This window comes from Notechis scutatus, chromosome 5 (genome assembly GCF_049901735.1).
Source record: "Notechis scutatus isolate UNSWTSFEM ecotype Mainland chromosome 5, rNotScu1.2, whole genome shotgun sequence".
Classification (NCBI taxonomy): Eukaryota; Metazoa; Chordata; class Lepidosauria; order Squamata; family Elapidae; genus Notechis; species Notechis scutatus.
The window spans coordinates 558,581-580,422 of NC_142013.1; the positions used below are offsets into that span (position 1 = coordinate 558,581).

The 21,842-nt window shown below is 53.2% G+C and overlaps 1 protein-coding gene across 1 annotated transcript; it reads right to left on the reverse strand.

Annotated features, from left to right (window-relative positions):
- Positions 1–3,394: 3,394 nt before the first annotated feature.
- LOC148130320 (short transient receptor potential channel 2-like) lies at positions 3,395–20,935 on the reverse strand. Its single transcript, XM_087965888.1, is given in 14 exon segments — positions 3,395–3,843; positions 6,377–6,509; positions 7,242–7,311; positions 7,704–7,831; positions 9,003–9,195; positions 10,245–10,337; positions 10,567–10,729; positions 13,114–13,317; positions 14,219–14,393; positions 16,138–16,302; positions 17,943–18,152; positions 18,719–19,004; positions 19,006–19,409; positions 20,820–20,935. Coding segments are annotated over 14 exon segments (2,604 nt in total). The 5' UTR covers positions 20,847–20,935; the 3' UTR covers positions 3,395–3,490.
- Between the last annotated feature and the right edge of the window lie 907 nt (positions 20,936–21,842).

The following is a 21,842-nucleotide window of genomic DNA, read 5'->3' on the forward strand; positions in this document are numbered from 1 at the left end:
ATAGACCCAAGCTAGAAACCCTTGTTGCACCTGGGTTATTTATACCCAGTGGTGTTGTACACAAGGACGTCCGGAGCAATACTGACTTTCAAAACAAGGGGAAGGAGGAGACCAGGAGCCTCCCTTTAACCCCCACCTGCTCCAAACAGTTGCACGACAGATCTGGACAGACACTGGGAATTATGGGAGTTTAATCTATATGTGGGTCCTTCCCTTTGTATTTTACCCTCAGCTGTGGGACCCACCACTCTGGTTGGATAGACGCCTCCGTCCTCTGGTGCAAATGCCATTGGGAGCAGGTTCTCATTTCCAGAACATTTGATTGGCGGTGCTTGGTGATCTCTGAGCTAGGTGGTTTTCTTGCAGACGTTTCATGACCCAACTAGGCAACATCATCAGTGCTGATGAGTGTGGGTTTTGCCCCATTGCAGCTGGCCCTGGCAATATTGATGGGAGCATGATTTCCTCCTTTATGGTTTCTTGAGCAGAATATTGTTTTCTGCTTGATGGTTTGTCTGGAGTGAATCCCAGCTTCTCTGGTGTGGGCTGCTGAAGAGGGTCTGGGCTGGTCTTTTTATTTCCTTCCTAACTTTTTGGCTATCTCTTTGGAACGGCGTGTAAATCTTTGAAAAATCTTTGAAAAATCTTTCAGGACCAGCTCCTTGCCTAACCTATGGTCACAAGCCACAGTCATCCCCATCTTCAAAAAGGAGACCCAAGCCTAGTTGAAAATTACAGGCCAATCTCCTTATGCTGCGTCACCTGTAAAGTCATGGAATCAATTATTAACCAATCCATCATCCTCCACTTAGAGACAAACAACCTACTCTCCAATAAACAATTTGGTTTCAGAAAAACTATCCTGTAATCTGCAACTCTTACACTGCAAAAACATATGGACGACACAACTCGACCAGGGCAAAGCAATAGACGCAATCTACATAGACTTCTGTAAAGCCTTTGATTCAGTGGTACACGACAAACTACTACTAAAAATAAAATCCTATGGTATCTCTGGACAACTGAATAACTGGATAGAAGCATTCCTGGCAAACAGACAACAAATGGTCAAAATTGGGAGCGTCCTATCGAATTCTGTACCTGTCAATAGTGGTGTTCCCCAAGGCAGTGTTCTAGGACCAACTCTCTTCATACTCTACATAAATGACCTCTGTGATCATATTAAGAGCAATTGCGTTCTCTTCGCTGATGATGTAAAGCTGTTCAATACCACAGACAATACTGCTACCCTACAAAAGATCTTGACTATGTATCTGAATGGTCAAACAAATGGCAACTTCAAATCTCAACAAATAAATGCTCTGTCTTACATATTGGCAAAAAAAATCAGAAAATAAAATACAAGCTGAATAGTCAAGATCTTGTTGATGACCCAAGCTCTGTAAAGGACCTTGGAATACTCACCTCTAATGATCTGAGTGCTAGAGCCCACTGCAACTACATAGCCAAAAAGGCATTAAGAGTTGTTAACCTAATCCTACGTAGCTTTTTCTCTGGTAATATCACACTACTAACCAGAGCATACAAAACATTGCTAGACCAATACTCGAATACAGTTCATCAGTCTGGAACCCACATTACGTATCTGATATTAGCACAATTGAGAAAGTCCAGAAATATTTCACAAGAAGAGTTCTCCATTCCTCTACTCATTGTAGAATACCTTATGCCACCAGACTTGAAATTCTAGAACTAGAAAACCTTGAACTACGCCGTCTTCGGTCTGATTTAAGCATGGTATATAAAATCATACATTGCAATGAATACTTCAGCTTCAACCATAACAACACAAGAGCACACAATAGATACAAACTCAATGTTAACCGCACCAAACTTGATTGCAGGAAATATGACTTCAGCAATAGAGTGGTCAATGTCTGGAATACTCTACCCGACTCTGTAGTTTCTTCCCCAAACCCCAAAAACTTTAACCTTAGACTGTCTACTATTGACCTCACCCCTTTCCTAAGAGGTCTGTAGGGGCGTGCATAAGCGCACCAACGTGCCTACCGTCCCTGTCCTATTGTTTCTCTTATTCTTCTTTTATTTTTCTTATATGTACCCATTTCATGTATTCACAACTATGTATACACTTATACTTATTATCTTGTAAACAATTGGCAAATCAAATAAATAAATAAAATAAATAAATAAATGTGCTTTATCTCTGTGTGACATGTGATTTGACTGAATGCCAAGCCTGTGAGCGTTTTTGGCTGTGGCTCTATCTAATCTACGAATTGTTTCTGAGCTGAATCCATCAAACTGCATGTATGTACCCACATTTATAGGTGTGACCGTGTGTGCAAAGATAACAGTGGAAACCTTAATTTGTAATCCTTGCCCCCCAATACAGAATAATAGAATCATAGAGTTGGAAGGGACCTTGGAGGTCTTCTAGTCCAATTCCCTGCTCCAGCTGGAAACTCTAGGCCATGTCAAATTTCTGTGATGAAGCTCCCACAACTTCTGAGGGCAACTTCTGTTCCATCGGTTGATTGTTCTCATTGTCAGAAAATTTCTCCTTATTTCCAGGTTGAATCTCTCCTTGGTCAGTTTCCATCCATTGTTCCTTGTCTGGCCTTCAGATGCTTTAGAAAATAGCTTGACTCCTTCCTCCTCTCTATGGCAGCCCCTCAAATATTGGAAGATGCTCTCCTGTCTCCCCTGGTCCTTCTCTTCACTGGACTAGCCAGGCCCAGTTCCTGCAACTGTTTGTTGTATGTTTTAACCTCCAGTCCCCTCATCATCCTGGTTGCTCTTCTCTGCACTTTTTCTAGAGTCTCAACATCTTTTTATAATGTGGTGACAAGAATTGGATCTATAATATGCAAACACCAAACTTTATTGCGTTGCATAAAAGAATAAAAAAGGTGAACATTTGGTATGTGTTTATTTATTTATCAAGGCAACTCTGAGCAGCTTACAGCTTATATAGCAAGATCAGTGAGGTGGGCAGTGCGCAGCGGAGAGCAGTTGCTTTATTTATTGATTTGCTGGAAATCCCCCCAAACTGTCCTTCATCCTCTGTTCAGAAGCAAGGAAACCTCAGGCCAGGAGAAACCGTGAGACCGCAGCTTCCTCCTCCTCCTCTTCTTCTTCAAGTGCATTTGCAAGAATAGCGCAACTACGGCAGGACCGGCCTACGGAGCCGTCCCAGTGTTGCCCAAAAGGGCACCCACCCCTTTTGGGGCCCTTCCCCCCCCAGGGAAACCTCTGGGAAGGGGTCTGGATTGTCCCCCCAAAGGATGGCCGATTCCCAAAGCTTGTGGCCTCTGTGGTGGTCCAAGAGGGGCCACGGCCGTCCTTGGCCAGGCGTGAGAGCTAGGAAGGGCCCTCCTGCCAAACGCAGCTCAGGATTCTGCTGCCTGCCCGGCCGTGTCTTCCGTCTCCTCTTGGGGCTTGTACTCCGGAATGCCCGCCTCGGCCTCCTCCTCCTCTTCCTCCTCCTCAGCCCCCACCACGACCATCACCTCCTCCTCCTCCTCCTCCTCCTCCGCTTCGCCCCCGTTTCACCCTCTGCCTGCCCCACCGCCTGGCCCTCCTTCTCCTCCCGAAGTATTGGCAACATGCCCTCCATGGCCAGGGGCACGTCCTGGTGCACCACCACTTCCACGGGGGAGCCCTGGCTCTCGTTCCCCATCTCCGGCTCGTAGTTCTGGAAGCTGTCGCGGACTTTCATGATGTACTTGCGCAGCACGCTGGCCCCGTCCAAGGGGTTGCTGCCCACCCCGCTGGTGGCCACCGACTGCCGGAGGTGCTTCATCTCCGTGTGGAGACGCAACACCGACTTGTTCAACTCCGTCAGGCGGTTCCCCAGATCTGAAAGGAAGGGAAGGAGAGAGCTGGTGGTCAGGTTTCCAAGTGATGAAATCCATTTGAAAAGAAAAGAGCCAAGTCCGTCTTCCCAAACAATTTCTTTTATTTAGGGAAGCATCAAATTGGCAAAGTCTGTTGTCATTCCGGATCTGACCCAACCCGGAATTACCCCACGTAATATTGGAAGTTAGAAACAGTCCCCAAAAGTCACATTCCCCGAATAGAAGTAAATCAACGTTTGCCTGGTGTCATCAATCTCCACCTCCAGGTCTCAGCAGGGCCAGCTTTCGTTCCCCACGGGAAGAAGAACCACCTAGCCTCAACAACTCTCTCTAGCCCCACTCCTCCCCCTTAGGAATGTGGCAAACCCAAAACCCTTTCCCCCCCCCCCATAACCAGCAAAGAGAAGGAAAGAAAAAGAATATATAATGGGGCTAAATAAAATGGCTACCCAAAGGTCAGTTTCGGCCTTGACATTGGTGGACACTGGAGAAGGCCCAGACCTCATGTCCCAGCCCCCACTTCAGCTAATCCCGCCACCATGAGGCCATCTATTGAAACACCCAAACCCTGGAAACATCCGAGTGGCCGCCGGGCGAGCTGTGCCCGGGGCTTCCTCTTCCAGGAACCCTTCGGTTTGAGGCACGGAGGGAGGGGCGTCACTCCCAGGCTTGGGGGCCACCAAGAAAGGAAGAAACACAGGTAGTCCTTGACCACAACTGAGACCCACATTTCTGGAACTAAACAAGACCGTTGCTGAGTGAATCACTCATAAAATATTTCTCTAGTCTTTTAGAGGTGCAAACAGAAAGGGAGGCAAGAGCAGTGCAGCAGCTTGCAAAACCGAAACTGCATTCCATAAATGTTTTCAAAGATAGTAACTAGGTGACTGAAATTTTTGCCGGGCAAAATTCTAACTGGAGAGCCTGATGGATGACTCTGGGCTATGGAGGTGTCCCATTGGAGGATATGGATTATGATACACCCAGGGGGCGCAGGGGGGAAAACCAGGGTCAAGGGGGGGAGTGAATGATGCGCCTCAGAGTTGGCTGCACTCAAGCACTGTCGGAGATGTTAACTCTCAATAAATCCTTTGGAAGTTTTGGAAGTCTGGCTCGAGACTCAGGATTTAAATGGGGGTCACTGCCGGAATCCTGACAGCGGTCGTTAAGTTAGTCACACCGGTTGTTAAGTGAATCTGGCTTCCCCATTGACTTTGCTTTTTAGAAGGTCGCAAAAGGGGAATTGTGTGACTCTGGGACACTGCAAACCGTCGTAAATATGAGTCCCTTGCCAAGTGCCTGAATTTTGATCACGTGGCCAAGGGGAGGCTGCAGCAGTGTGGAAAATGGCCCCGTCCCTTTTTCCGGTGCTGTTGTAACTTCAAACGGTCACTAAATGAACAGTTGCAAGTCAAGGACTAGCTGTCATCCTGTGGACTCAGGGTCTGAGGCAGCCATACTTGGAGCAAGACAACCTTGGAGCAGGCTGGGGGGGTCTGGAGAAGGGGGGACGGAGACCTGGGCCAGGGGTCCCCAAACTTGGCCACTTGAAGACTTGTGGACTTCAACCCCCCGAATTCTCCAGCCGGCAGAGCTGTGGGGGTACCCAGGGGGTCCTCCCAGTCCCCTCAAAGCTGCTCTGTCACACAGGCTGTGCGATGCATGGGGGTCTTTTCTGGAAAAGGGTGGGGTCCCTGGCGCCACCCCTGGAGAAGCAGTCTTACATCTGACTTCTCTGGAGGCTTCCAGGAGAAGATTAGGCAGCCGTTTGTCTGGGAAGCAACAAGGTCTCCAGCCTTGGGAAGCGGGTTGGACTGGATCACGTTCAGATTCAGATAATCAGAGTTGGAAGGGACCTTGGAGGTCATCTAGTCCAACCCCCACCAAAGTAGGAGAGCCTACACCATTTCTGACAGAGGGCAGTCCAGTCTCTTCTTGAAAGCCTCCAGGGATGAAGCTCCCACAACTTCTGAAGGCAACTTCTGTTCCATGGGTCGATGGTTCCCACTGTTAGAAAATTTCTCCTTATTTCCAGGTTGAATCTCTCCTTGGTCAGTTTCCATCCATTATTCCTTGTCTGGCCTTCGGGGGCCTTGAAGAATAGCTGGACCCCCTCCTCCTCCCTGTGGCAGCCCCTCAAATATTGGAAGGCTGCTCTCCTGTCTCCCCTGGTCCTTCTCTTCCCTAGACTAGCCAGGCCCAGTTCCTGCAACCATTCATCGTATGTTTTAGCCTCCAGTCCCCTAAAATCATCTTAGTTGCTCTTCTCTGCACTTTTTCTAGAGTCTCAACATCTTTTTTATCATGTGATGACCAAAACTGGATGCAGGACTCTAGGTGTGGCCTTACTAAGGGTTTATAGAGTGGTAGTAGTACCTCCCTTGATCTCGATTGTATCCCTCTGTTAATGCAACCTAGGATTGCATTCGCTTTTTTGGCGGCAGCTGCACACTATCAGGGGTCCCTGACCCCCTGCCCAGGCAGCAGCCAGGTGCCCGGCCACAACCCATTCCGACCTGCCCCCCCCTGCTCACCTTTCCTCCGGCTTTCCTCCAGCTCCCGCCTGGCCGTGTCGATGTAGCGCTGCACTAGAGCCTTCAGCACTTGGCGCTGATAAGAGAGGCGGGTTTCGGTCCGGGTGCCCCCTTCTTCCACCGAGGGGTTGCTCTGGGAAGCCAAAGGGCATTGCAAGCTTATTTGATTGGCACCCAGGAAGCCGGCTGGAAATACAGCCAGCGGCCCTGAATTCCAGACAGTTTCTGCAGGACAATTCCCTCCTCTTTCCCCTTTTCTAAACTTTATTATGATCTAACTTATTCAGATTTACACAAAACATACACATTCGTTGGTGGGGTTCTTGGTGGTCTCTGAGCGTGGCTGCTTTCTTGCTGAGTGCTGTTTGCTCTCTGTTTATGTATAAGCAGCCTGCTTGCAGAGGGAAAGCCCCACTCCCTTCTAGGACTGATGGTGTTCCCTAGTTGGGTCATGAAACGTCTGCAAGAAAACAGCCAAGCTCAGAGAGCACCCAGGACCCCCACAGCCCTCCTCCTCCTCCTCTCCACAAACTCCTCTCCCCTCTAGCACGGATGACGTTCCCTAGTTGGGTCCTGAAACATCTGGAAGAAAAGAACGAAGGTCAAAGAGCACTAAGGACCCCATAATTCTCCTCCCCCTCCTCTTCCTCTCTGCATACCACCCTCCCCTCTAGCACCGATGACGTTCCCTAGTTGGGTCCTGAAACGTCTGCAAGGAAAACCACCAAGCTCAGAGAGCCCTCAAGGCCCTCACGGTTCAACCCTGAGCTGTAAATATTTTCTTTTATTGGTAACACGCTTCGTTTAAAGACTCAGGGGGGACACCAGCACACGGGCCCTCGGAAACTCTGAAAGGGGAACTTACGATGGTGTTGATTGGGGGATATTTCTGGCTCTTCTTGGATTTGTGACAGCACATGAAGCGAAAGAAGCCCCTGAAAAGGTTTTTAAAAAACCAGGAGAGAAGAATTGGCAAGGGAGTCTCTGAGGTTGGTTCCTTGCACACTTGGGGGGGGCCCAAAGGACCCCCAGGGTGGTCGGCTGCAGGTTGGATCGCCACCACCGCTTTCCAGGACGCCAGTGAGGGGGGAACCCTCTTAACCCCCAAGGCCCCCGGAGGCTCTGCCTACCGTGAACCAAGGGGGCTTTCCCAAGACCCCCTCCCCAAGGCTCCCCGAGTTACCCCTGGCTGTGCAAGCGTGCAAGTGGAGCCCCGTGGCTTGCAGCCCACCCTGGGCCCTCTGCCCTCCGGGGAGACGGGGGAGGGGGAGGGGCAGGGAGCCTCTTCAGGCGAGGGGACAGCCGGCCTCTTCCGCGTCCCCCATACCGGATGGTGTAGAAGATGGACTTGGGCGTCGGGATGATGTTGAAGGGGACGGGCAAGGTTAAACCTTCCCTGAAGAAGGACAGGTAGAGTTTTGAGCGTGCAAATTTCCACTCTACGTCGGCGTCATTCTGTGGGAAAGTAGGGAGGGGAGAGGCCCGTAAATAAATGAGACACGGGGGGCGGGAGGAGAACCTATCAGGTTTTCCCAGAATAACAGAAAGGACCTTGGAGGTCATTTAGTCCAACCCAGGGGGTGGGATTCTACCGGTTCGGACTGGTTCTCTAGAACAGGTTGTTATGAACCGGCAAATCATGCCCCTGGCTGGCCCTCCCCCTCCCCGCCCAGTCAGTCCTGACTGCGCATGCCCACCATCGCCACTGTGTTCTCCCCCACCCAGTCCCCCACCCCGGCTCCATTTTTTTCCTTCCTGAGCCCCAGGGAAGCTTTCTGGGAGCAAATCCCCCCCCCCCCGGAGGCTTCCCTGAGGCTTAGAAGGCCCCAAAATGGAGAGTGGGGGGTGCTGCAAGAAAACAACCAGTCACGTGGCCACGCCCACGGAACCGGTTGTTAACCAATTTGAATCCCACCCCTGGTCCAAACCCCTGCTCAAGCAGGAGTCCCTAGACCAGGGGTCTCCAAATTTGGCCACTTTAAGACTTGTGGACTTCACTTCCCAGAATTCCCCAGCTCTAGGTGATCTTTCTGGTCTCTTCCAACTCTATCTTTCCTGGCTGGCTGAGGAATTCTGGGGGTTGAAGTCCACGAGTCTTAAAGAGGCCCAGGTTGGAGACCCCTGACTTAGATGACCCTTCTGGTCTCTTCCAACTCTATCATTCCTGGCTGGCTGGGGAATTCTGGGGGTTGAAGTCCACGAGTCTTAAAGAGGCCCAGGTTGGAGACCCCTGACTTAGATGACCCTTCTGGTCTCCTCCAACTCTATCATTCCTGGCTGGCTGGGGAATTCTGAGGGGTTGAAGTCCACGAGTCTTAAAGGGGCCAATGTTGGAGGTCTTCCAACTCTATCCCTGGTCTAGCCCCATTTCAGACAAACGGTTGTCCAACCTCTTCTTTAACACCACCAGTGTTGGAGCACCCACAGCTTCCAGAAGGAAGAGGTTCCACTCTTTTAAATTTACTTCTCAGCATGCAGCCAGAGCGAATTCTTTATGCTTCATGCTAGATCTGAATTCTCAGCCCACCTGAGAATTGTGGCTGGGAATTTCAGAGAGTGGAAGTCTGAACGTTCAGCTCCCCGAATTCCCCTCCAGTCCCTCCCCGCCTCCCTGACGAAGACTCGCCTCGATCTTCTGGAAAGAGTTGGTGATCATGGCAATGAGCATGTTGAGAAGGACGACCACCATGACGATGGTGAAGATGCCGTAGAGCACTCGGCCCACCAACTCCGCCATGAAGTACTGGGGCATGTCAACCACCTTGTGTTCCTCCATCCCCATCATCGTCCAGAAGAGGAACTGGAAGGTCTCGTTGAAGCTGCACGAGACAAGTGCAGAATTTATTTTATTCATTTATTTATTTTGTCAAGCTTTAGGAACATGATTACGAGTACATGAAATGGGTACAAATCAAAGGGGACAATAGGACAGGGACGGGAGGCACATTGGTGCGCTTATGCACGCCCCCTACAGACCTCTTAGGAAAGGGGTGAGGTCAACAGTAGACAGTCTGAGGTTAAAGTTTTTGGGGTTTAGGGAAGAAACCTCTGATGACTCAGGGTGGGGATACAAAATAAACACAGTCACAAAAAAACTGGTGAAGCCCCATTTATTCCTTCACTTTGCTTCCAAGCTCCAAATATCCTTGACTGAAGACAAAAAACTCCCACACAAGCAGTTACAAGAAGGAGGGGAAAAACAACACAAACCAGGCAAGATAAGGGCTGGAGGATGTCCACGGATAAAAGAACACACACTGGGAAGGATGCCAAACTCAGAGAGGAACCATAAACCAGAGATATTTCCACACTTTCTTTCCAGCACTGGCCCATACGCATGTCCGTCCTCTTATCCAGTTGTCACAGCTGCAGCCCATGAAGAGGATCAAGGCCCTCTCCTCCTGAGGAGACCACGTCTCTCCCTTATCCTCTCCTCCCTGCGTGCCCTAGATGGGGAGGGGATGGGCCTGGGTCCTCCTCTGACTGCCCAGCCGGCCTCTGCCCTTCCCCACCCAGCCTCCTCCACAACCCCCGGAGCCCCACTTCCACTCCCTGACCACTCTGTGGCTAACGTCGTATTTCCTGCAATCGAGTGGTTCCTCTTGAGTTTTCATCTATTGTGTGCTTGTGTATGGTTGTTGTTGTTGAAGCTGGAGTAATCATTAAGACGGGGAGGACATTGCAACGGATAATTTTATGTACTACGCTTAGGTCGGACCGAAGGGGCAGATAGAGAAGAGACAGACAGACAGACAGATGGAGATGGAGAGGAGAGAGAGAGAGAGAGAGAGAGAGAGAGAGAGAGAGAGAGAGAAACCGTCCCATTCATTCCACTGGGGTTCCCACCCAGGCCCACCAGCTGCCCTACCTCCCCAGCCGCTCCGATTCCTGATAATGGACGTAGATGTTGTTCATGCCGCACAGGAAGGCAGTCAGGATGATCATCATGATGAACATGAACCTGGGGAGAAGCCAAGAGGAGGTCAGGCCCAGAGGAGGCGCCCTCCCCCCCTCCGCCTCCTCCTTCCCCAGACAGGGTCCGCGGGGCCCTTCCCCTGAGAATCCGCCCCCCTCTCCTCGGGCCCCTCAAGACCCGGCCCAGGCATATCCCTCCCAGGCGGGGAGCTTCCGGTGTCCTCCTCAGACCACAAGCAGGAGGGGACCCCGGTCAGGGGAAGGTCCCCCCGTACCGAATCATGTCGTCAATCATCTTCCCGATGGAAATCTGGAGCGTCCCCAAGGTCTCGTGGGCAGGGAGGATGTAGGCCAGGCGCGTGAAGCTCAGCATGCTGGTGACGGCAAAGAGCACCTCGGACATGAACTGGGGGTCCTCCGGGCGCCACTCCAGTCGCTCTGCGGAAGAAGGGAGGGGAGGCCCGTTGCGGATCCGTTGGCGCAGCTCGGTCTAAGGGGGCCTCCAATCCCAAGCCCTGAGCACCTCGTGCCTCCGCTCCCTCATCAGGCGGTCCTGTCCCTCTCAAGATCGCAGGAAGGGACGGCACCGCTCTATGCAGCCACGAGCGAGGGAATCCGGCACCCAATTCTGGTCACCATCAAAGGTGGGATTCAGCTGGTTCTGGCCGGTTCTAGAGAACCGGTAGCAGAAACTTTGAGTAGTTGGGAGAACTGGCCAATCCCACTTCTGACTGGCCCCGCCAACCCCATCTCTTCTCCGCCTCCCATTGAGTCCCATCTGATCGGCTAGGTCTCCTTTGGTGGCCCTGCACTAGAGAACAGAGCTGGAAAGCAGGTCAGTGGGGTGGGGAGGGAAGGGGGACTTTACAGTAACCTTCCCCTGCCACGCCCACCAAGCCACACCCACCAAACCATACCACACCCACCAAGCCATCAAGCCACACCCACAGAATGCCACACCCACCAAGCCACGCCTACAGCTGATTGGCTGGGTCTCCTTTGGTTACCCTGCAGAGGAGAACGGAGCTGGAAAGCAGGTTAGTGGGGTGGGGAGGGAAGGGGATTTTACAGTAACCTTCCCTGCCACGGCCACCAAGCCACACCCACCAAACCATACCACACCCACCAAGCCATCAAGCCACACCCACAGAATGCCACACCCACCAAGCCACGCCTACAGCTGATCGGCTGGGTCTCCTTTGGTTACCCTGCAGAGGAGAACGGAGCTGGAAAGCAGGTTAGTGGGGTGGGGAGGGAAGGGGGATTTTGCAGTATATCTTTCCCCTGCCACACCGACCAAACCACGCCCACAGAACCAGTAGTAAAAAAAAAATCGAATCTCACCGCTGGTCACCATGATACAAAAAAGATACTGAGATTCTGGAAAGAGTGCAGAGAAGAGCAACCAGGGTGATGAGGCCAAAACGGTCCAGTTTAATGAAAGGAAGGACCGGGGGGTGACAGGAGAGCAGCCTTCCCGTATCTCAGGGGCTGCCCCCAAAGAAGGGGGAGTCAAACTCTTCTCCAAAGCCCCAGAAGAGGCAGGACTGGAAGCGACGGAGGGGAACTAACCAAGGAGAGAAGCAACCCGGAACTCAGGAGAAACTTCCTAACGGTGAGAACGATGAACCCGTGGAAGGACTTGCCACCAGAAGCGGGGCATGTGCCAACACTGGAGGCTTTGGAGAAGAGCCTGGACCCCCCACTGGTCCGGAATGGCATAGGCCAGGGGTGTCAAACTCATTGAGGGCCACATCAGGATTGTGTTTGACCCCAGGGGGCTGGAGTGGCTGTGGCCAGCTGGACGTCACTCGTGTCGGGGGCGCCTGTGGTGGCCTGAGCGTTCTGCCAGTGAAATTGGGCTCCCGAGCTCCGTTTTCGGCTGTGACGGCGTCTTGCAACCCTTTGCCAGTGAAAACAGAGCTTGTGTGGCCCTTCTGAGCTCTGTTTTCGCTGGCAGAGGCTCCACAGGCTGGTCCTTTGCTGTTTCCAGGACGGCCCTAAGCACTCTGTGGGCCAGATGTGGCCCCTGGGCCTTGAGTTTGACACCCCTGGTAGAGGGTCTCCTGCTTGAGCAGGGGGCTGGACTAGAAGACCTCCAAGGTCCCATCCAGCCTGATTATTCCATGCTCTACAAAACGGACCTGCCCAGATATTAAGGTCAGCAGAAAGACGTGCAGTCCCTCCAGGATCCCTTTGTGATGGTGGAGAGGCCTTGCCCACTCTTGGGGTGGTTCTCTCCAGGCTGCACACTGCGTCCCGTTGCTCTGTGGCGCAACCCAAAGCTCTTGGTTTGGAGCGGTGGGTGAGTGTGGAAAGACCTCCTCCCAGGACTGGACTGGGCCACAGACCTTCGCATAGGAATATCCCACCCTTCCTCTTCCTCTCGGCTTCTTCTGTAGCTCCAGAGCTGGTTTGACAAGCACTCCCGTGTCCCCCTTCGACGTTGTGGGGTTGGTCGCTCGAGCTTCCTCTAAGCCCGGGGTCTCCAGCCTTGGCTGCTTGAAGGTCTGTGGACTTCAGCTATGCTGGCTGAGGAATTCTGGGAGTTGAAGTCCACCGATCTTCAAGTCACCAAGGTCGGACATCCTTTTGCTCTAGGCCAGGGGTGTCCAACCTTGGCAACTTTAAGACTTGTGGACTTCAACTCCCAGAATTCCTCAGCCAGCTTTGCTGGCTGAGGAATTCTGGGAGTTGAAGTCCACAAGTCTTAAAGTCGCCAAGGTTGGACATCCTTGCTCTAGGCCCAATGGCAGACTCACAATTGGTACCCAACCACAATGAACCCAACAACCTTGACTCCCCTGAGTCAACCAACTCACCAGCTTGGGTATAATAGTAGCACTCTGGAGTAGAAGCCTGGATGTCCAAGCAGAAGACCTGCCCTTTGAGGTAGACCAGCAGCCTGAGCACGAAGGACGCCAAGTACATGCTGAGGATGACAATGTCCAGGAAGTTCCACCAGTCAAGCAGGTAGCTGCGCAGCCCTTCGATCCAAACCTCCTTGCACTCAAACCAGAAGAACCCTGGGAGGACAAAGCGGGTCAACACCAACAAGGCACAACTGGACCGCTGGAGGCCCCTGCCAAGCCCAAAGCCTCTTCTCTGCATCTTGGGTCTAGGCTGGCTTCCATCGGTCCAAGATCCTCCCGCCTCCCAAGGCCAGTTTCCCACAAAGCCCTACGATCTTCCAAAAGCCCCCCCCCCCTCTGCCCCCTCCCTCCCCGTTGAGTTCCCTTCGGGTTCTGTCCTGTCCCGAATGCAAAGGGTCCTCTCTTGCGGCCAGGTGGAGGCTGTTGAACAGGTCAAGCCATGTCTCTGCCAGGACAGCATCTGGGACAACACCGACCTCAACACTGGCAGCTGAGGGAACCCACCTGATTCTTCCTCCCTCCCTCCGTCCCTCCTCCTCCTCTTCCTCCTCCTTCTCCTTCTGTCGTACCTTATGATTCTTGACTCCTGACAAATGTATCTTTTCTTTTATGTACATTTACACCAAGACAAATTCCTTGTGTGTCCAGTCACACTTGGCCAATAAAAGAATCCTATTCTTCTATTCTATTCTCTCTTCTCTTCTCCTCCTCCTTTTCCTCCTCCTCCTCCTCCTTCTCTTCCTTCTCCTCTTCCTCCTCCTTTCCCCCCCTTCTCTGTTTTTCCTTCTCTGTTTTCCTCCTCCTCTTCCTCCCCCCACTGGTGGTGACACCAACAATGAGAGTAAAGGATGGGATGGACAGACAGAAGGTGACAAGGAAGTGATGCCAGGCCAGGCTGTCCGGCCACAAATGTCCTTCACTTTCAGGTCTCCTCTCTTCCTAAGGAGAATTGAGAAGGTGCCCAGGGGAACCTCGACCCCCAGGAAGCAGCCCAACCGGGGCAGGAGGAACAGCCACCCCCCTCCCTTCCTTCTCCCCTCGCCCAGCCGCCTACCTGCCACCCAGATCATGTGAAGGGACGTCTCCCACATGCTCTGGTTCCGCCCCTTGAAGGAATCGTGGTACTGCTCCAGGATCAGGGACTCCACCAGCAGGAAGACCAGGAACCAGACGTAGGAGGCCGAGTGCAGCAGGAATTTGAGCACGGGGATTTTCAGCATTTTGCCAATCTGCCAGCCGGGAAGGAAGGAAGCAACCAGAAGGCCCTGAGTTTTCAAAAGGGGGGGGGGGAGCACCCCCAAGGCTCCTCCTGGTCCCTCAAACTCCTCACCATTCAAGGCAGCTGTTATGACTCAGCCTTCCATCCTTCCCTGGTTGCTAAAACGAGGACCCAGATTGCTGGGGGCAATATGCTGCAAAGCACTGCGAAGTGGTATAAGTCTAAGTGCTATTGCTGGGGTTGGAATTCATAGCTGGAATATCTGTCTGTGCAACAACTACGGGTAGTATTCAGCCAGCGGATGGCAGTGTTTACAAGTCTGGATCTATGGTATATACTCTATTCTATGCTCTTTTTTTTAAGTAGAGTTTCCTGTTACAGTTATATAGTTGAGCAGTAAAGCACATGGTGACTGTGCTCTTTTTGTTTGCTCTGTGCTGATAATATATATATATATATATATATATATATATATATATATATATATTATATATATATATATATATATATGTATATATATGTATATGTTTTCTTAAGTTTTCGGGTTTACATGTAGATTGGTGTATCTGGCGCGTTGGGCGGGTATTTCGCCATTTCATTGTAGTTCTTTTAGGCTTGTGCAGTGCAAGCAGTGCCTGCTTGCACTGGCTCATCTGCACCAGCCTGAAGATGGCAGTGGACCTTCAGCCTGAAATGCGAATACTTACTTCTAAAGAACTAAACGACAAACTACCCACCGAAACATATATATATATATATATATATATATATATATATATATATATATATATATATATATATATATATATATATATATATATATATATATATATATATATATATATATATATATATATATATATATATATATATATATATATATATATATATATATATATATATATATATATGTATGTATATGTATATATATGTATATATATGTATATATATATATGTATATATGTATATATGTATATATGTATATATGTATATATGTGTATGTATGTATGTATGTATGTATGTATGTATTCTCTTGGGTGAGAAACGGAATGTCTTCAAAGAAAAAGACAGAAAGTCCTGCTGCCTTTTGAAAAAGCACCTTTGGGACAACCATGGCCTGGATGACGGAGAATCTCCATAGACACCGGCTCAGCCTTCTCCAGCTGATGCCCAGGGTACGCCAGGACTCCAAATCCCAGCATTCCTGGTCAAAATGGCCACTAGCTAAGAATCCTGGGGTTTGCAGTCCCAACACTGTTGCAGAGAACTGGCTCCTGGATTTCAAAGAGCGGGGAGAACATCACCCTCTGCGTATCTGGCATTCAAGATATTCAGAGAAGCTGCAGATCCAACCCCCCCCCCTCCCTCCTGGGCTTTCGTGGTCATCGTGGTTCGGCCCGATCTGGACGTCCAGCCTCAGAGGTGGGATTCAGCAGGTTCTGACCGGTTCTGGGGAGCCGGTAGCGGAAATTCTGAGTCATTCGGAGAACTGTCCAATCCCACCTCTGACTGGCCCCGCCAACCCCACCTATTCACTGCCTCCCACTGAGTCCCAGCTGATCGGCTGTTGCCCTGCCCAGGAGAACGGAGCTGGAAAGCAGGTTAGTGGGTTGGGGAGGGAATGGGGGATTTTGCAGTAACCTTCCCCTGCCACGCCCACCAAGCCCCATCACCAAACCGAACCACGCCCACCAAGCAACGCCCAGAGAACCGGTAGTAAAACATGTTGAATCCCACCATTGCCGGAGACCCACCTTGGATTTGGGGAGGAAGAAGTAGGTGAGGGAGATGAAGGGCATGGCCAGGAAGATGGAGAAGGAGATGAAGACCTTCCAGAGGCTCTTGCTGCCCCGCCAGCTGGGCAGGCTCCCACACCAGATGGACGACAGGACTTGCTGGCAGACGGGGTGAGCCACAAACTGAGCCGAGGAGGGAAGTGAAGGAAGGGAAGGGAAGGGAAGGGAAGGGAAGAAGGGAAGAGAAGAGAAGGGAAGAAGAAGAGAAGAAGTAGGGTAAGAGGGAAGGGAAGGGAAGGGAAGGGAAAGGGAGAGGGAAGGAGGGAGGGAAGGGAAGGGAAGAGAAGAGAAGGAAGGAAGGGGAAGGGTAGGAAGGGGAAGGGAAGAGAAGGAAGGGAAGGAAGAAGGGAAGGAAGGGAAGGGAAGGGAAGGGAAAGAAGGAAGGGAAGAGAAGGAAGGAAGGAAGGGAAGGGAAGGGTAAGGGAAGGAAGGGGGAAGGAAGGGAAGGGAAGGAAGAGAAGGAAGGGGAAGGGAAGGGAAGGGAAGGGAAGGGAAGGGAAGGGAAGGGAAGGGAAGGGAAGAGGAAGGGAAGGGAAGGGAAGGGAAGGGAAGGTAGGGAAGGGAAGGGTAGGGAAGGGAAGGGAAGGGAAGGGTGGGAAGGGTAGGGTAGGGTAGGGAAGGGAAGGGAAGGGAAGGAAGGGAAGGGAAGGGAAGGGAAGGGAAGGGAAGGAAGGAAGGAAGGAAGGAAGGAAGGAAGGAAGGAAGGAAGGAAGGAAGGAAGGAGAGAGTCAGCTCCGGCGCCTGGTTCCCAACCGGGTGCACCAGGAGCTCATCGGAGGAAGGAACCCCCTCCCCACATTACAGACTTCAGGTGCCCAGTGGTGCCCTTATCCCCATCCCTGAATATGCTGATAGAGGTAGTCCTCGATTTACGACTGGTCACTTAGCGACTGTTCAGAGTTAGGACGGGCCTCCCCAAGACTACGTGCGAGACAGATTCAAAGTTCTGACGGCCACTGCTCCTGCCCAGCAGCAGTCCCAGGTTCAACAACTGCCCCAAATTTACACCTGTAAAGCCAGCATCCTGCAGCCAGGTGAGCGCAATTTACAATCGTTATTTTTTAAATCAGAAACCAGCTATTACTTCTGGTTTCCAGCCAAACAAAATACAAAAAACCCACCTACCTCCATCCTGACCCCCATTGCATGGCATTCCAAGACACGCTGAGCTTGGCTGTTTTCTTGTAGACGTTTCATGACCCAACTGGGTAATATCTTCAGTGTTATAAGGTAATATAATACCAACACTGAAGATGTTCCCTAGGCAGGCAATGAAATGTCTGCAAGAAAACCACCCAGCTCAGAGAGCATCAAGGACCCCACAGTCCTCCCCCTCCTCTTCCTCCTCCCCCCCTCCTCTTCTTCATCCTCCTCTTCCTCCCCCCCCCCATAAACGCCACTCCCTTCTAGCGCTGAAGATGTTGTGGGCTGTGACCATTGTGACCTAAGAGCAGCAAATGGATATGAACCTGGGACCTCTTTCTCTCCCCATTCTTAAATATTGTTTAATTTAATGAATAACCTTCCAATCGATAACTTTCAAACAGCTGGGAAGAGGGAAATGAAATTCCCCCACGGAGTTTTGCAGTCTAAACAGGCCCATCATTAGCTTTGCGGGTATTTCTCAAATTCCCTCGTTCTTCCTTTGAAAAGGAAAAAGGGCCGCATAATATCAAGTAGAAGGTCCAAGCGAGGGCAGAGGCCCCCCCTCCCTCCCCCTCCCTCCCTCCCTGCTTGGGTCTGGCTCCCTTCGGCCCCCTCACCCGTTTCTGGTTGTAGTTGACCGCCAGTCGGAGCCTGGCCAAGTTGGGGATGCCCTCCTCAAAGGCCTGGTCGTCCATCCCGTTGTCCTCCTCGTCCACGTTTTCCCCCAGCTCGTTCAGGATGGCCGTCACCTCGCTCTGGTTGCGGCACATGCCCAGAAGCTCAAAGGCAAACTCCTGGCACAGGTCCTCCAGCGCCAGGTAATCGGGCTGGATTAGGGGAGAGGGAGACGGCCCTTGAGCAAGCCCCCAGACGCTCCCACACACCACGGCTCTGCTGCCTTACGTCCTTGCAACCCCACTCCCTTCTAGCCCTGATGACGTTCCCTCGTTGGGTAATGAAACGCCCACCAGAAAGCGGCCCAGCTCAGAGAGCCCCAAGGACCCCACAGTCCTCCTCCTCCTCCTCCTCCTCCCTTCTAGCCCTGATGACGTTCCCTCGTTGGGTAATGAAACGCCCACCACAAAACGACCCAGCTCAGAGAGCCCCAAGGACCCCACAGTCCTCCTCCTCCTCCTCCTCCTCCCTTCTAGCCCTGATGACGTTCCCTCGTTGGGTCATCAGACGTCTGCAAGAAAACTACCCTGCTCAGAGAGCACCCAGGACCCCCCCCCCGTTAGACAAGGGGGTCAACGAATTCAAGGGGGCTGACTTAGTTTGCTTGTGGCGACGTGGGGATTCTAGGCTGATCCTCGTTCGACTCCTCCCCCTCCTGCCAAGGACGGAGGGCTCGGCAACTTCCCACGCTCTGCACGCGCGCCCCCCAGCGACAGACCTTGAACTCGGGCTCCTTCTTGGAGAGCCACTTGAGCTCCCGGCTGAGCTTGAAGGCGGTCAGCATGGGGTCCTCGCTGGCGATGGAGAGGTAGGCCCGGCTGGCGATGCCTTTGTAGGTGTTGATGCGGGAGAGGGAGAACTTGAGCAGGTCGAACTTCCGCCCGTTGGAGCACTCCAGGCAGACGCAGGAGACCTTGTGGGGCCGGGAAATGGTGTGGCCCTTCTTCATCAGCATGTCCACGATCTCGTAGAGGTCCTTCTCGCAGGCCAGGGTGAGAGGGGTCACCCGGGGCGTAGCGGGAGTTGTCGATGGAGTTGTCGAAGAAGGCCATGGAGAAGGACTTGATGTCCATCTTCATGCCTTTCTCTTGGTCCAGCCGGTCCAGGAGCTGCTTGACCACGCCGGGCTGGTTGGTGTCCACGGCCACCAGGAGGGCCTCGTGGACCTGCCGGAAGTCAAACTTCACGAAACGTAACAAGGTCCGGGTGATCTCGGCCCCGCCAGTGCGGATGGCCAGGTTGAGGGCCTCGCGCCACAACCGGTCCTCGCTTTCGTCCAGCTGCCGCAAGATCCCGTCGCTGACATGCAACATCTGCTGGATCTTAACCAGTTGCCCATCTTGGATGGCAGCCAGGAGGCCCTCCGGAAACTTCAACTTCTTGTTGACGATCTCCTTCCAGTTGGACGGCTAAAAGAAAGGCGGAAGGAGGCCGCTCTGGGCATCATCGGCAGAAGAGAAAGGGTTGGGTGGATCCTTAGAGATCCCATTGCCCTGGGTTCCAGGGGATCCCGAGAACCCTGCAGGCGCAGGGATTAGAGAGTGCAGTTCTGCAAGCAAAACCTGCCCACGGCCTGCAGTTCGATCCTGGGGAGGCTCAAGGTGGACTCAGCCTTCCGTCCTTCCCAGATCGGCCAAATGAAGACCCAGATTGTTGGCTTGGGGCCTCTCTCTCCCTCTCCCTCCTTCTCCCTCCCTCCCTTCCCCTCTCTCTCCCTCTCCCTCCCTCTCTCCCTCTCCCCCTCCCCCTCTCTCTCCCCTCCTTCCTTCTCCCTCCCTCTCTTCCCTCTCTCTGTCCCTCCCTCCCTCCTCTCCCCCTCCCTCTCCCCCTCTTTCCTCTCTTCCTCCCTCTCTCTCCCCTCTCCCTCCCTCCCCTCTCCCTCCCTCTCCCCCTCCCTCCCTGTCCCTCCCTCTCCCCCTCTCTCCCTCTCCCTCCATCTGTCTCCCTCCCTCTCCCCCTCCCTCCCTCTCTCTCCCCACTCCCTTCCTCCCTGTCCCTCTCTCTCTGTCCCTCCCTCTCCCTCTTTCTCTTCCTCCCTCTCTCTACCCCCTCTCCCCTCCCTCCCTCTCCCCATCTCCCTCCCTGTCCCTCTCCCTTCCTCTCCCTCCTTCCTCTCCCTCCCGCCCTCTCCCACTCCTCCCTCCCTTCCATTCTCTCTCCCTCTCCCTCCCTCTCTTCCCTCTCTCTGTCCCTCCCTCCCTCTCCCTCTCCCTCTCCCTTCTCCCTCCCTCTTTCTCTCTCTTCCTCCCTCTCTCTTCCCCTCCCTCTCCCCATATCCCTCCCCTCCCTCTCCGGCTCCCTCTCCCTCCTGGCTTGAGAGGAAGGGAAGAAATTCTGACCTTCATCTTTCAGAGCTCTAAATAAGCAATAAGTTGGAGGGGGACCCCCCCAAAAAACACATAAAGGCTCTGCACTTTCTTATCCTTTTCTCTCCCTCCGCCCCCCCCCAATCTCCGCCCCCCCAGCCCTTTGCAGGCACCTCCGGGGCCCGGCAGAAGCTGAGCGCTGGGGGGGCAGTTATTTGCAGAGCAAATGAAGGTGGGGGGCGGGACCCCTCCCCTCCCTTCTCCTTTCCAAGGGAGAAGCCTGCCGCCCCTTCTGGGAAAGAGCCCCGCGGTGGCCGCGGTCGTGCGTGGCTTTTTTGGGGGGTGGTGGTGGAGGGGCTGCCTTTGGCCAAAGAGACGCTCCGAAGAAGCGGGGACCCGGGTTGGGGAGGAGGAGGAGAGTCCGGGGGGCAGGGAGGAGGTCGCCCCGGGCTGAGGAAGGGGCTTCCAGCTCCGCCCTGCCGCCCCGGGACCCTGCCGCCCGCCAGCACCTACCGAGATGCCCTCGTACTCCGTGGCCATCGCGCCTGCCCCGCTCCGGGCCCGGCGCCCCTTCCCAGCGCCTCAGCGCAGCCGCCCCGCCGTCCGCTCCCCGCGCTCCTCGGCCTGAGCTGCCCCGACGGCCGCCCGGCTTCCTTTCTCCCTGCGCCGGGAGGAGCCCCGGAGGAGCCCACCTGCCGAGCCCCGCGGGGCCGGTTGCCACGCTGATGGCCCCGGGCGGCGGCACCTCCGGGGAGGGGGGGAGGGAGGGAGGCGCAGGTGGCTGCTGGGGGCCAGCCGGGAGGGGGAGGGCGGCCCCGGAGCGAGGTTGGCAGGCAAGGCGGGGGGGCGTCAGGAGGAGAGGCGCCGGACCCTTCGGCAACCACGCTCGGGAAAGGGCGAAAGGAAGGGCGCCTCTCGGAGCTGCGGGCGTTTCCTGACCCAACTAGGGAACATCATCAGGGCTTGGAGGGAGGAGGAGGAGGACTGTGGGCTCCTGGGCGCTCTCTGAGCTGGGTGCTTTTCTTGCAGACGTTTCTTAAACAAACTAGACAACACCATCAGTGCTAGAAGAGAGTGTGGTTTGCAGGGGGAGAGGAGGAGGACGACTGTGGGGTCCTTGATGCTGTCTGAGCTGGGTGGTTTTCTTGCAGACGTCTCATGACCCAGCTAGGGAACATCATCAGTGCTAGCATAATCTCTAGCACTAATGTTCCCCAGTTGGGTCATGAAACGTCTGCCAGAAAACAACCCAGTTCACAGAGCACCAAGGAGCCCATAATTATTCTCCTCCTCCTCCTCCTCCTCCTCTTCCATAAAGGCCATTCCCTTGTAGTACTGATGCAATTACCTAGTTGGGTCATGAAACGTCTGCAAGAAAACAACCTAGCTCAGAGAGCACCAAGGACCCTCACAGTTCAACCCTGAGCTGCAAATATTTTATTAAAACCGAAAGTGCCATAAAGATGCAACCATGCAGTTAGAAGGCTGGTCGTGGGCATGACTTGAATCAGGCTCTGCCAGCCGACCAGAAGTTGG